Below are 13562 nucleotides of genomic sequence, written 5' to 3'. Positions count from 1 at the left end.
ATGATTGGATGGTAGTTGCTAAAGTTGGGTTCGGGATATTAGTTAGGGTAGTCACAAGGGTTGAAAAAACCTTCTTCACAGACTTTAGCAGGATGGCAATGGCATCTTCATCATGGATAGGTGTTTGAACGGAGGCAAGCTGTGTCATAAGCCCCTTCATATGTGAAATGAACTTGCTTAGATATTCTCCCTGTTTGTATTCTAAGCTAAAAAACTCAATCTTGAGAAATATCTTGGAGTTTTTCCCTATAGCACTGTAGAGCCTTTCGAGATCATCCCATTTTTCTTTTGCAGTTGAGAGTTGGTCAATTTGATGAATTGATTCATCTATATGAAGCATGATGATGGCTTGAGCCCATTCATCATCTTCTACATCAAGGGGATTAGATGGGTCAATTACGTTGGTTTCTTTTATAAAGGGCCAATATCCTCTTTCCATCATTTTGTATTTGATCAAAACTTGCTTAGGATGGAAATCTTTTCCATTAAATTTCCGAATTTGAGGACGGACATCAGCATATGTTGTGGCCATTGGGAAGGTCTTACCACTTGTTAGAATAAGGGCAGTGTCTAGTCCCTTACAACCTTGCCACTGAATGCGGAAGCAAATCAAACAATTGATATCAAAGTCGTAATGAGGAAAAAGGCTGAAAATCATACATATGTAATATTTTAAAATGACTTGGGTGGTCCTTTCTTATGTGCAGTCTTCTTTTGAGGTTTAATGGTCTTTTTAGGCTTCAATGATATGAACCTAGACTGGACTTTGGGCTCCTCCTTGTGGTATGACTTAGTGGATGAACCTTGTGTTGGACAAGGATGGTCTATGATTTCAATGCTTGTTGATGATTCTGAGGAGAGTACAATGACACTCATTCCTATGATTTCATTGATCAGTGTACTTGAAAAAAGTCACACAAGATATGCAATACAAGTTTAGGGTATGATGGTCTATGTGTTTATAATTGTACACATAGCCTTACAATATGAAGTAAAGTATTCAATTGTTTTAATTTTTTGATGAAAAACATTCAGATTTTATAAGTACCAGCAGCAATACTAATTGAACAATGTGCCTTAGTGCTTACAAGCACTCATTTGTAGCTCATGTTGCTAGAGATGGTAGATGTCGGTCTTGATGAGCTTGATGATGACCTTCTAAGTACAATAACCTTTGAGATAAGGTTCCCGGATTAGTAACTGACTCAGGAAGAGGTGACTTAGTGATTAAAATCACTGTTAATGACCAAACATTGAAAAATTTGAAAGTTGAAGAAGCTTGAAGCTTCCTAGCTATGGCTGCCAGGAAATTGACAGTTAGGGTTTGGTTGATTTCAGTCAATACAGAAATAATTTTAGCAAACCCTCTTAGAGGGAGATAGCTCATTGGTGGAGCTTTAAAAGCCCTATGGTGGCCAAGGAGATTGTGCCGCTCGCTGACCACGCCAAGCCTGGAAGCGTCACATTGCCCAAAATTGCACCGATTTTGAGTTTGATGCAATGTCGTCCTTTTGCGTGGCTAATGTGGGGGTTTATGGTGATGGGCTGGTGTGCCTTGAGCTAGGGAAGAGTTCCTCAGAAGGGGCCTTGAGCTGAAACCTCCTCCTTTGTTCTCCTCAAGTCCTCCATCAGAGGTGGGTTTGGTTTGGCTATGGAGGTAAGAGGTAAAAAAGGAAGATGATGGAAAATCATGTGCACTTAGTGAAGCTGAGGGTATAGGAAGCTAAAGGGATCAGAGACGGCTCTGATACCATGTTGCAAATTAGAGTTGAAGGCTTAAGAGAGTGTGCACAAGAGGGAGAGAGAGAGAGCTCAAGTACAAGACAAGATCTTGTTTAGTTAGTTGCTCAAAGTACAACTAGTACACTCTCCTCTACATTGAGTGTGTACTTTAGGCTGTTTATATAGCCACTAGAGGAGTTAGGGTTAGGGTTTCCCTTGTCCTCCAGCCCTTTTACACCTAGCTACCCTTATCCTCTCTTGTGTAAGGAGAGTTCCTATGCTTATCTTTCAACAGATACATAGTTGTGTTCACTAGATTTTAGCCTAGCAATGTATATGTAAGAAGATTACCTTGTTTCTTGTGAGCAGAGGCTCATGCACCAGCAACTAAAGCAAGAGACAGCTTGTTGTCTCGAAGAGTGTGTAGCAGCTCTAGGTTGCTGAATTTCAGCCCATGTGTGCTCCAAGTGATCATGAATAGGGGGACTGCTCATCAGTCAAGGTATCATGATGTTGTTGTAGCTGTAAATCAGGCTGAATAGGCTGCTCTAATGTATCTGTAGGTGGTGGAAATGAAGGCTGAGAAGGGATCAGACACAAAACCATTATAGAAAAGTGGTAGGAGGCTTCAAAGATGTTTGAAGCATCAATAATAGGTTGTTTTGACAGTCCAACAAGGGATGTGAAGTATTTTCAGCGAAGATAACATCTTGCTTGACAATAATTTTGCTTGTGCTAGCACTATATCCAATAAATATGCAAGGAACAGCCATACCATTCAGCTTATGTTTTTTTTGATAAGGCACATGAGTATACACCAATGATCCAAAAATCCTCTTATGGGAGAGAGAAGGCTTGGAGCTAGTCCATGTGTCATAAGTTTAAGAGATTGGCATTACCTGGATAGGTAGTTTGAGATCCGAGCAATTTTCTGCAGGTGTACCAGGGAAGCCACGTGGCAGATAGTTCGTACAGCAGGTGGCAAGGTGCGCAAGTGCCACGTGGCATAGCAAGACAGGTTGAACAATTTGCAATAGGTTGGTCAGTACAAGCCGGATAGCAGTTGTACAGGAGGCTGCATTTAATGCAGCTGACCTGCATTATTTCGTGTTTTTTGCTCGCTATTTATTGGCCCCAGTCTCCACACACTTCCTCAGTTTTGATCTTAGGTTTCTAGGCTACTGATCTTGGAGATCGCCCTCGGGTTTCACCGAGTGTGAGATCTTCGAGGTGGAGACATACGTAGACATGCTCTCTGCACCTATGTACATATATGCATCCTTGTACAACATTCCTCAATGCAGATTTTCAGTGTTCCACTCTCTCTCTCTCTCTCTCTGTTCACTCTTTGTCTTGGTCATACGCTTCTACACTGCTTCACTTTGACATGGCATTAGAGCATTGAAGGATTGGACCTACACGAAGAGGAGATTTCAGTGCGACACAAGGTTGCGTTTCCAACGTTCAAGGGCATTAGGAGGGCTGCGTATTAGAACAAAGCTAACTTGAGCGTGGGCGTGCAAGAAAGGAGCAAATTTGCTGAAGTTGTTGCTGATTTTTGCTGTTAGAGAAGGAAGAAGGCTGCATTTTGGGCCTTCAAGTGTTGATTTTATCTTTTCATTGCCTCTCGTGGGTGGAGCAAGAGGAGCGGCAAAGAGCCCTAGCATGCTGCATTCACACAATCAGAGGGGGCCCTAGCATGCTGCATTCACATAGTTAGAGTTTCGGGTGATTATGGACCCCGGAAGGTGCCTATGTTACCAACTCTTCTGCCATATCAAAAGCTTGATGGTGAGAACTACTGCATCTGGTGGGTTAAGATGCTTGCCATTTTGGAGTCTTATGTTTTGACAGAGCTTGTTACGGAGGCTATTTATTGTCTTTGTTCGCGAGACGAGTCCATACTCTCTTTAAGTGAGATGGAGTTGGCAAAGGTTGACACATAGTGGAACAAACTAAATGCTTGCATCTGCTCCTCTTTATTTCTCTCATGTACTACAATTGTGATCTCTTATATAGAGCATTTGACGGTGGTCCGGAAGATATGGCTGGAGCTTGATTGGTTGTATAATTGCATGACCGTCATGAAACGAGTTTCTTTGGAAGTGCAGATGAGGACCTTGAGTGTCAACGAGTCATCTTCTATGCGGGAGCATATTAACAAGGTGAGGTAGCTTCAGATGTAGGTACAAAACGCAGGGAATGTGATCACTTTTGAAGACATGGCGATAACTCTTCTTTCATAGTTACTGCCCCGTTTCAGTGGTTTTTATTTTGCTTTGATTGCTTCAGGGCGGTTTAAGACTCTTTGGTGTGCCTCACGGCATATGACTCCTTTAGCATGTGTTGCTCATTTGCAGCCTTTGCATGGGCAGATTCTCATTGGTGATAGTTTTTCTATTCCTATTCAGGGATGGGGTGACCTATATCTTATTTCAGATGGGTGAGGTGATACCCACATATCCAAAGTGCTTTATGTGCCGGCCTTGGGCTACCATCTACTTTCGATGCACAAGATTTATACCCTTCGTCTCTTCGTCGAGTTTGATGTGGATTTTTTTCAGATTCTTGATCATGGATTGCAATAGGTTCTTGCTTCAGGTTCTGAGGAGAAAAGAGTCTATAAGTTGCGGTTTTCTTTTGCCTTGACTTCTCTTCTCCTTACCTCTCAACTTAATCCAAGATTTGGCATGCTCAGTTTGGCCACCTTAACTATGATTACCTATGGAAGGCGTCTAAGGGACAGATTATTCGAGGTTTGTTGGATATTGTGGTGAGCTAGTAGCCTTGTGTATCTTGCATCCATGGGAAGCAAACTCGTGATGCTATTTCCAAGAAGGCTTTGAGGTTGTCTTCAATATCCTTGGAGCTTGTTTCTACCGATCTTTGTGGACCGATGAGGACGGAGTCCCTTTAAGGGAGCTTGTATTTCATGCTAATTGTGGATGATTACATCAATATGACTTGGGCTTATTTCTTGAAGCTGAAGTCATAGACTTTCTTCAACTTTACAGATTGGTTGCTCTTTGAGAAGAACCGATCGGGCCAGAAACTGAAGACCTTATGGTCAGATAAGGGCAAAGAATTTACTTCTAATGAGCTTGCTTGTTTTTGTGCAGATCATGGAATCCATCATGTGTTTGAATTGGAGCAGAAGAATCGTAGTGTGATCGAGATGGCCCGTACCATGATGGAGCATCGACAAACATCTCAGTGTCTATGGGATGAGGTTGTGGCTATTGCAGTTCACATTCGTAATCAATCCCCTATTTGCGTTGTTGTTGGTATGATTCCTTATGAGGCATATTTTGGGTCTAAGCTTGATGTTTCTTATTTCAAGGTTTTGGGTGTGACGCCTATGTTCATATCCCGGAAACACATCATGACAAAATTTGAAGCGACTTCCAAAAGATAGGTGTTTGTGGGCTATAGCTCGTAGTCTCAAGGTTTTCGATTGTATGATCTTGTTAAGCAGGATGTCTATACGAGCTGAGATGTTCGGTTCATGGAAGTTCCAGCCTTAGAGGGGGGTGAGGAACACCCTATTCTCGGAGATCCCGGTGATAGTTGGGTGCCAACGACTTTTTCTCTGGAGCCTGTGTCTCTTGAGGACTCTTTTTCAGATGAAGAGCTTAGTTTTCAGCCATTGCCTTCTTATTAGAAGATCATTGGAGTTAAATGGATCTTCAAGTCCAAGTATTGCAGTGATGGCACGTTGGATAAGCACAAGGTCCGCCTTGTTATTAAAGCTTTTGCACAATGCTTGGGCATTTATTTCCATGATACTCTTGCCCCTATAGTTCAGATGGCTACTATTTGTGCAGTTCTTGCCTTGGCTAGCCATAGGCGATGGTTGGTCTATTAGTTGGATGTGAAGTGTCTTCTTGAATGGGCAGTTGAAGGAGGAGATCCATGTTGAGCAATCTCTAGGCTTCGGTTCTTCTGATAGTGAAGGCTCTCTATGGCCTTGAGCAGACTCCTTGTGCTTGGAATGAGAAGATTGACTTGTTCCTCCAAGAGAAATCGGGGTATCGGCGTTCCAAGCCAACCCCCAACTTTAGTTCATGCCTTAGGTGGAGGTCGTGTGTTTGTTCTTTATGTGGATGACTTGATTGTGATATATGCCAAGATGGTCGAGTAGACGAAGGGAGCACTTCATGAGAAGTTTGAGATGATGGATCTGGGACTTCTTCATTTCTTTCTAGGTCATGAGATCTATTAGACTCCAAGGGGGATCTTTATTTCCTAGCAGCGGTATGTGTAGGAGCTCTTGACTATGTGTGAGATGGAGGGATGCAAGTCTCTTACGACTCCTATGGACCCAAATTGAAAGGCTACAACTCATTTTGATTCTCCTCTGGTAGATGCTACCTGTTATAGACAGTTGGTTGGCTCCTTGATCTCACTTTTAAATACTTGTGTTGACTTATGTTATACTGTAGGTGTGCCGGCCGGGTTTATGAGTGAACCCAAGATGGTGCATTGGCAAGCTGCTTAGCGGATTTTGCGGTTCGTTTGGGGGACCCCTAATCTTGGGATCTATTATCTAGTAGGTACAGGTGATACAAACTTGGTACTTACCGGATGGAGTGATTCAGATTGGACTAGTGATGTGGATCATTGAAGGTCCATATAGGTTATTGCTTTACCTTGGATGTTGGTGCTGTTTCATGGAGCAACAAGAAGTGACCCATGGTTGCCTTATCTTCGGCTGAGTCAGGGTATTAGGTGGCATCTTCTACTACATGTGAGACAGTGTGGCTTGTAGGCTCTTGGAGGAGCTTGACTGTCCACAGACAGGTTCTATTGTTCTTCAGTGCGACAATGAGAGTTGCATTGCCTTGGCCGGGAACCTTGTGTTTCATGCTCGGACGAAGCACATTGAGATCCAATACCATTTCATTCGGGAGAAGATTCTGGATGAGACTATTGCCCTAGTCTACTACAAGATAGATGACAATCTTGCAGACTTGTTTACAAAGGTGCTTTCACAAGCTTTACTTCGATAGTACTCTAGATCCCTTAGCCTTTTGTCGTGTCCAAGATCTGAGAGGGGGTGTTAGAGATTGTCATTCCTTGGACAGACAGTTTCAGATTTGAGCAGTTTTCTGCAGGTGTACCAGGCAGGCCATGTGGTAGACAGTTTGTATATAGTAGGCGGCAAGGAGCGCAGATGTGATGTGGCATAGCAGGACAGGTTGTCAGACAGTTTGTAGCAGGTTGATTAGTAGAATTTTGATAGCAGTTGTACAACTGGTTGCATTTAATGCAGCCTTAAATGCAGCCGACTTGCATTATTTCTTGTGTTTTTTGCTGGCTATTTATTGGCCCCAGTCTCCACACACTTCCTCAGTTTTGCTCTCAGGTTTCCAGGCTGCTGATCGTGGAGGCTGCCCTCAAGGTTCACAGAGGGTGAGATCTTTGAGGTGGAGACATACGTAGACATACTCTTTGCACCAGTGTATATATCCGCATCCTTATACATCATTCTTCACTGTAGATTTTTCGCATTCCATTCTCTCTCTCTCTCTCTCTCTCTCTCTCTCCCTCTCTGTCTGTTCACTCTTTGTCTTGGTCGTACGCTTCTGCACTGCTTCACTCTGACAATAAGGAGTGATAGTGCTTAAAGCTCTTGTGGGACACTTGTTCAATACATAAGCAGCCCAAAAAATCGCATTGAACAAAAAAGAATGAGGCAAATTCTTACTCTTAAGCATACATCTTGCCATCTCCACGAGTGATCCTTTTTTTTGTTCTGCTGCATCATTTTCTTATGGAGAGTAAGGGACGTTGCATTGATGATGAATATCTCGAGAGTAAGACACGGTGCATTGATGATGAATACCTTTGAAAACTTCTTGGAAAAGTATTCACCCCCCTTGTCGGTGCAAAGGGTCTGAATACAAAAGCCACTTTGGTTCTCCACCCCAAGTGAATTGGGATTTGTCATCAATAAAGGTGACAAAATATAGGAATCCACCAAGAGATTTGGCTTGCATAGGACCATGAACACCACTGTGAAGAAGATGCAAAATGGATGGAGAATGAATATGAAAATACTTAGGAAAGAAAATTGATGCATTTTACCAAGTAAACAACCTTCACAAATGTGATTCGATGGCAAATGAGTTTTTGGAAGATCTTTGATCATGTCCTCTAATTGGAGCTTCATCAATGCTCCATAGTTAATGTGGTCAAACCTTTGATGCCACAAACGTATATATTCGAAAGATTCCTTTGTTGATAAGGCAATGTCAGTAGGGTTTTCAGCAAGCAGCTGATCATATGTATCAAGATGATAGAGACCTTTAGTGAGGGTGCCTATCAAGTCAATGGAAGAAAAAAGTTGATCAACATATACCACTCATCGGGGGCCGTCAAAAATGATGTGAAACCTTGAAGTTGCAACTGCTAAAATGGAAATAAGATTCTTCTTGATGTAGAGCACATAGAGAACCTTGTGCAATGTCAAAGGAGTGCCCAAAATAGAGACAACTTGCACATGATCAATGACTTTAGTTGCATAAGCGGCATTGTTAGCACACATGATTGTACCTCCCTTCGGTACATGAGAGAGAGAGAGAAAAAAATAGTGCTCGGCAAGAGGTGATGTGCTTAGACGTACCATTGTTGAAATACCAAGTAGAAGCCGCATCACATGAATAGAAGGATTATATTGGCATTGGATGAAAAAAGTATAATCCTTAAATTGAGTATAGTTTGCAGTCTAATGTGTGAGAGCAAGATTTGGCTCCTTTTTACTCTTTGATACAATATGCTCACGACATTCAATGATATTGTGTCTTATCTTTCGATAATAATTGCATCTCTTTGGTTTTTTGACTGTACTTTTTGAAAGGTTGGAAGAGGATGGGCCAGCATGGAACAATGCCTTCAATGGAAAAGGAGTAGAGGTGGAAAGGATGACCAGCATGAAAGTTTGCTGATTTTTGGCATGCATTGCACGAGCATGTATGGGAGCACATGGTGATTACCAAATGCATCAATGTGTATTGCACAAAGTTCTACGAATAGCACCACAAGTAGAGTTTGAGATGGTTCATCTACTCTTCCCAATATGACATTGGTGTTAGAGGATGGTTGAGCGTTTTCAAATGCATACAAGGATCAGCAACCAACTCTTCCTTCTTTGATGATACTTGGGAGAACCAAAGGTCTCGGAATGTGATGAGCCAAGTAAATAAGAAATGAGTGCCATTTCATAAACCACATACTTCATTTGATCATTATCTGATATCTTTTGTTTGAGAGTGGCTATCCATAAGTTCTAGTAACTTTGAGTGAACAAAAGTTCTACTTGAGTTGTGAGACTGAGAAAAATCATAGAGGTGCTTTGCCAAAGTCCAGGGAGCAGAGTGGCTCTATGTAGCCACTGGATATAGTGGAAATAAATCAGCTTTGTTCTTTGTTGGAAATTTGGTTGTTTTCAAGGTTGCCTGCCTATGAGGGGGTTCCCTTTCACTTTTCTCATCTCAATGCTTTACTTTTTACTCTCTTTGCTGTACTTGCATCAGTCTGGTGCAAAGGCAAGTTTCCTTGAATGCATCACCAGAGGTGCATTTAGTACACAGAATAGCTTCTCCCCACAATACAGATTTCTGAGATAACTCTGGCTACTAGCTTTCTAGGGAGTGAAACCGATGTTTTGTCAGCTAAGTAGGGCCATCTCCAAAGTCCTGCTGCTGCATCATTCAAACTTAATGCCTGGTGAATTATGTCAATGTAGGTCGAAATTGGTCCATGCTGGTGCAGAACTGATCTGCAATAATACATTGAATCAAAGCACAAATTCGCAAGTTGACTGCGAAAATGCAAACTTGCTGGTTGTGACATGAAATGAAAGTGCTTTGTCAACAACTGAAATGTACACACATGGTCAATGCTTGGTTGACTAAAATAATACCTTGTGAACTAGGTCAATGCAGGCTGAGTCTGGTCCGTGCTGATGCAGAAAGTGCAGAAGTGATGTGCAACTATTTATTGAGTCAAAACACAAGTTTGCAAGTTGAGCTGTTCCAAAATGCAAAATCCCAGGTCTGGGACATGACATGAAAATGCTTTGTTAACAATTGAAACATATACACATGTTTAGGCCTTTCTTCTAGCTTACATGAGCAATGAGCAGGCAAGCAAACTGGGAATGGGAGCAGCACTAGGCCTGGGAGACATGGTTGAGTCAACAATGGATAACTATGGTGAGATTAGGAGAAAAATGAGGAGTAGACCTAGGAGTGTGCTGTAACAGCACTGCTGTGATGTGCACTGACTTGCACTTGGTCACAATGATCTGCCTATTTTATTTTGATGCTATCAGTAGTCCACAAAGTTAGGTCCATTACTCTACTGGTGAATTGAGGGTTTGTTTCTTAGGCATGACCCCCTTTGTTTAGACCTTCTCTAGGATGTTCCACATCATATTGAGCGCTCAAAGATCTTAAGAACCCAAAAGAGCTTATCCTTGTTCAGATTTAAGTGATTTTGCATCATGAAAATGAGTTGAATTTTCACCCCAAGGTTTTCCTTTAATGACTGTAAGCATCCATGGATTGTAATAAGCACACTAAGACCAGGCTAGAAACATGGTCTATGAGGCATGGTATGAGGAGAGTTGCCCTAATAGTTGAGTTGACCAGGAAGTTTCCTATGAGAGGAGGTAGCTTGATTGCAGGCTATAAATCTCACTCAGTTCCTCCCTTTTCTCCTAGGAGGCTGGATCTGCTTGAGTTATTGTGATCTCCTATTGATTACATGCTAAAAGGCCTCTTCTCAAGATGGATTACAAGGATAGTGAACATCAAGTTTGTGTGCTTGACACTTAGCATGTAGCATCTAAGTGAAATATAGATGGGTTGGCTCCTTGTTTGGTTGGTGGGAAGTTTTCTCATGTCAGCAACTGTATGACCAATGCAATTTGACATGGCTTTGCACCTTCGAAATCTATTATAGTAGGCATGCTATCATTGGTGAGGTACTGACTCCTTGGCCTGTTCAATGTTTTGGCTTACAGTCATATTACATGCCACAATCTTGTGTTCAATTTTCCCACATTAGGCCCTGCACCCATTTGGTGCTGCAGATTTCGTAAAATAACTCTTCCATGTCTATCTACCTACCAAGATGTATTTGTGTCTGTCGTCTGTCTGGACATTGTACTTCCAAACTAATCTATCGAAAAGCTACTTCATAATAGCGATCTACTGGTCACCATTGATTTAAATGCGCATGAAGTACCATCTTTCCACCTTGCACTTATGAGTTTCAGACTTATGTTCATCTGTTATGCCCCAGATTATGAACTTCATGCAAGACACAGAATGTGGAGAGGGAAAACGTAAGTGATGGTGTTCAGACATGGTTTAAAATTGTTTTTGTTGGTTGAATGTTCAGGGACCCTCAAAGTATGACATGAAAAAAGCTGCTAAAGGAACAGGAATTAAGTTCAAATTAGGTGATTCTGTCATGAACAAGCGAAATAAAACAGAGTTTGGAGAAATATATAGTGCTAAACAAGTCGAGGACACATCAACAACCAGCCCTATAAAACAGACTAAAGCATCACCTGAGACTGTTGAAGATGAGGAAAAAGTTGATGTGAGGGTTGACAATGCAATAGACATGGAAGCAGAGGACACAAAAGCATCTGATCCTGAAGTCCAAGCTGATACACCTGCTGATGAAACTGTAGAAGAGGGTGTAAAAGATTCTTCTTTTCAGGAAATTATGTCAGAAACAAACAAAGAAGCTTCAAGTAAGGCAGAATCAGCTGGGATTGCACCTGAAGAGGGCCCCAAGGAAACCTTGGCAGAAGAGATGGAAGACAGAGAAGATGCAGGCCATAATGATGAACAGTTTGTGGATGCTGGGGATACAGAAACCGACCGTCAAGAGGTGTTGCAAATTCTACTTTTAATGAGTTTCTTAATTATCAGATTGCGCATGGTGCTTAAATATTTAAAGTCCATTAATAATAAGGTTTTTATGCTAACAGGGGGGAACTCGATACTACCGTGCAAGCTATGAAATGCCTTTGCGCAAGATGAATGCCTCTATTTTGCAAATGGGACAAAAGCTTTTTGGGGTTGGGTCTTCTTGGAACAGAGGCCACAGCCTTGGCAGGAGGTCAGAGCAAATCTTCTCAGAGAATCCCATCTTTACCACAGTCTCTTCACTTCTCAACAACAGACACAGTGTTATGCTGAAGTGAAGCACAGATCTGCCTCTAAGGTGGTTTCTGTACAGATGGAAGATACTTGGGGAGAAATGCTTACAGATACTTAGGTGCCAGCAGTGAGTTCAAATGCAGGAGAAATGTTTTCCAGATCAATGCTTACAGACATGTAGCTACCAGCAGTGGGTTCTCATGCTGGAGATGCCTCAAATTTATTGCTCTGGAGGTGATGAATGGAGTTGACCAGGCCTTGATGGAATCCGGATGATGTCTCTGCTTGAGACAGGTCACAGTGCTGAATCAACTTGGAGTGTAATTTGAAAGTTCTTGGATCTGCTTCAGACAGTGCTGAATCAACTTTTGAATGTAATTCGGTTAGCTCTGCTGCAGACAGCCTTGAATCAATACACAACATTCCATTGTTGTTAATGGCAGTGAGCTCTCTGGCCTTTGGGTTCATAGGCTCAGGAGATGTGATTGGTTTTGATCCAGCTGCCAGGTTTGAAGCATTACATGATGACAAAGTAGAATGAAGGGTTTAATCAGCAAGTTGCGTGTGGAATTGATGAATGGTTGAGCATATTCAAAGCTGTGGGTATGTGATTGCAGCACATTCCAGGGTGACTTGATTCTCCTGGTGAGCATGTACACAGTGAATAATACACGAACCTCTTGTACAACAGGTTTGAAGCAGATAAAGTCAAGTTAGTCTTCTCAAGCTGTCCATGTTACTGGACTGAAGGCTTGACTGTACTGTATTTATCTGAACAAACTGTGTGACAATTTTTGACCTGATGGTTATTCATTGTGTTTGCACGGTCTCACAATCACTCAGACCTGATGAATCCACAGATTTTATCTGTGGAATTCACGTGCTGGATTATTGTACATATGAGGCCAACAAAAAGAAATTTTTTAACAGGCTTGGAATTTCAGATTGCAAGAGTAGAATCTCTTTGTAGCTTTGGATATAACCTCTGGTTCTTATATATGCAGCAAATAGCCTCATTTTTGCTATGATCTTAGTGATGTAGAGTGGAGGTGTGTTTCAAGCATGTCTTTGGCCTTGGCACTGATTTATGGGAAAGGTAGATGGATGGTGATATACTGTATGGGAAATTATGAATTTGAAAGTTTATATGCTTCTAAATGAAGGGGTTCACTATGACTGTATTTATGTAGATTAGGCAAGGAAAGATGAGGGTAGGAGCCAACCGTACACGTGATTTATGCTTATGTTTCCTTGGATACTTTAAGGCTTACTGGCATTCAACATTAGTGTGCTTAATTGGACAGATATTGTGCTCAATTTGGGCAGTTATGTCTCAATTCTCCGTTGGCCATATCTCACCATTTTCCTTTATGGCACCAATTTATGCTTTAGGATGATTGTGACTAGAGTAGGCTACTAAACTTTCTTGAAGTCTAGCAGGTTGAGTGACCCTTGCATGACAAATTCTTTTTCCCTCACACTTGATTTTAAAGGTTGCATGTGCCATGACTCCAATTTATATTTGCCCCAACAAAGAGCGTAACTTTCTAATTCATAAAAGATTCCAAATGGTAGTGGAAATGTTTGAAGAAGATTTGTCCAAGTATGTAGAATGTTATATGAGACTATGGAGAGAAGCGTCTTGCTATCGAAACATGG

General features: G+C 41.7%; 1 protein-coding gene across 1 annotated transcript in view; it reads left to right on the top strand.

Moving 5' to 3' along the window:
* The window catches only part of LOC148026918 (uncharacterized), a 31709-nt gene extending 18774 nt beyond the window's left edge, over nt 1-12935 (top strand). Inside the window, exons 7-8 of the mRNA XM_087691440.1 lie at nt 11131-11631; nt 11732-12935. Coding sequence (XP_087547566.1) covers nt 11131-11631; nt 11732-11947 — 717 coding nt within the window. The 3' untranslated portion in view covers nt 11948-12935. The remainder of the gene's footprint in view (nt 1-11130; nt 11632-11731) is intronic.
* The last annotated feature ends 627 nt before the right edge of the window (nt 12936-13562 follow it).

The sequence above is a fragment of the Lygodium microphyllum genome, chromosome 13 (assembly GCF_053477565.2).
Source record: "Lygodium microphyllum isolate KBCC chromosome 13, Lygodium_microphyllum_v1.1.10, whole genome shotgun sequence".
NCBI lineage: Eukaryota > Viridiplantae > Streptophyta > Polypodiopsida > Schizaeales > Lygodiaceae > Lygodium > Lygodium microphyllum.
The sequence above is the reverse complement of the archived record's forward strand: the minus strand, read 5'-3'. Positions and strand labels throughout refer to the sequence as shown.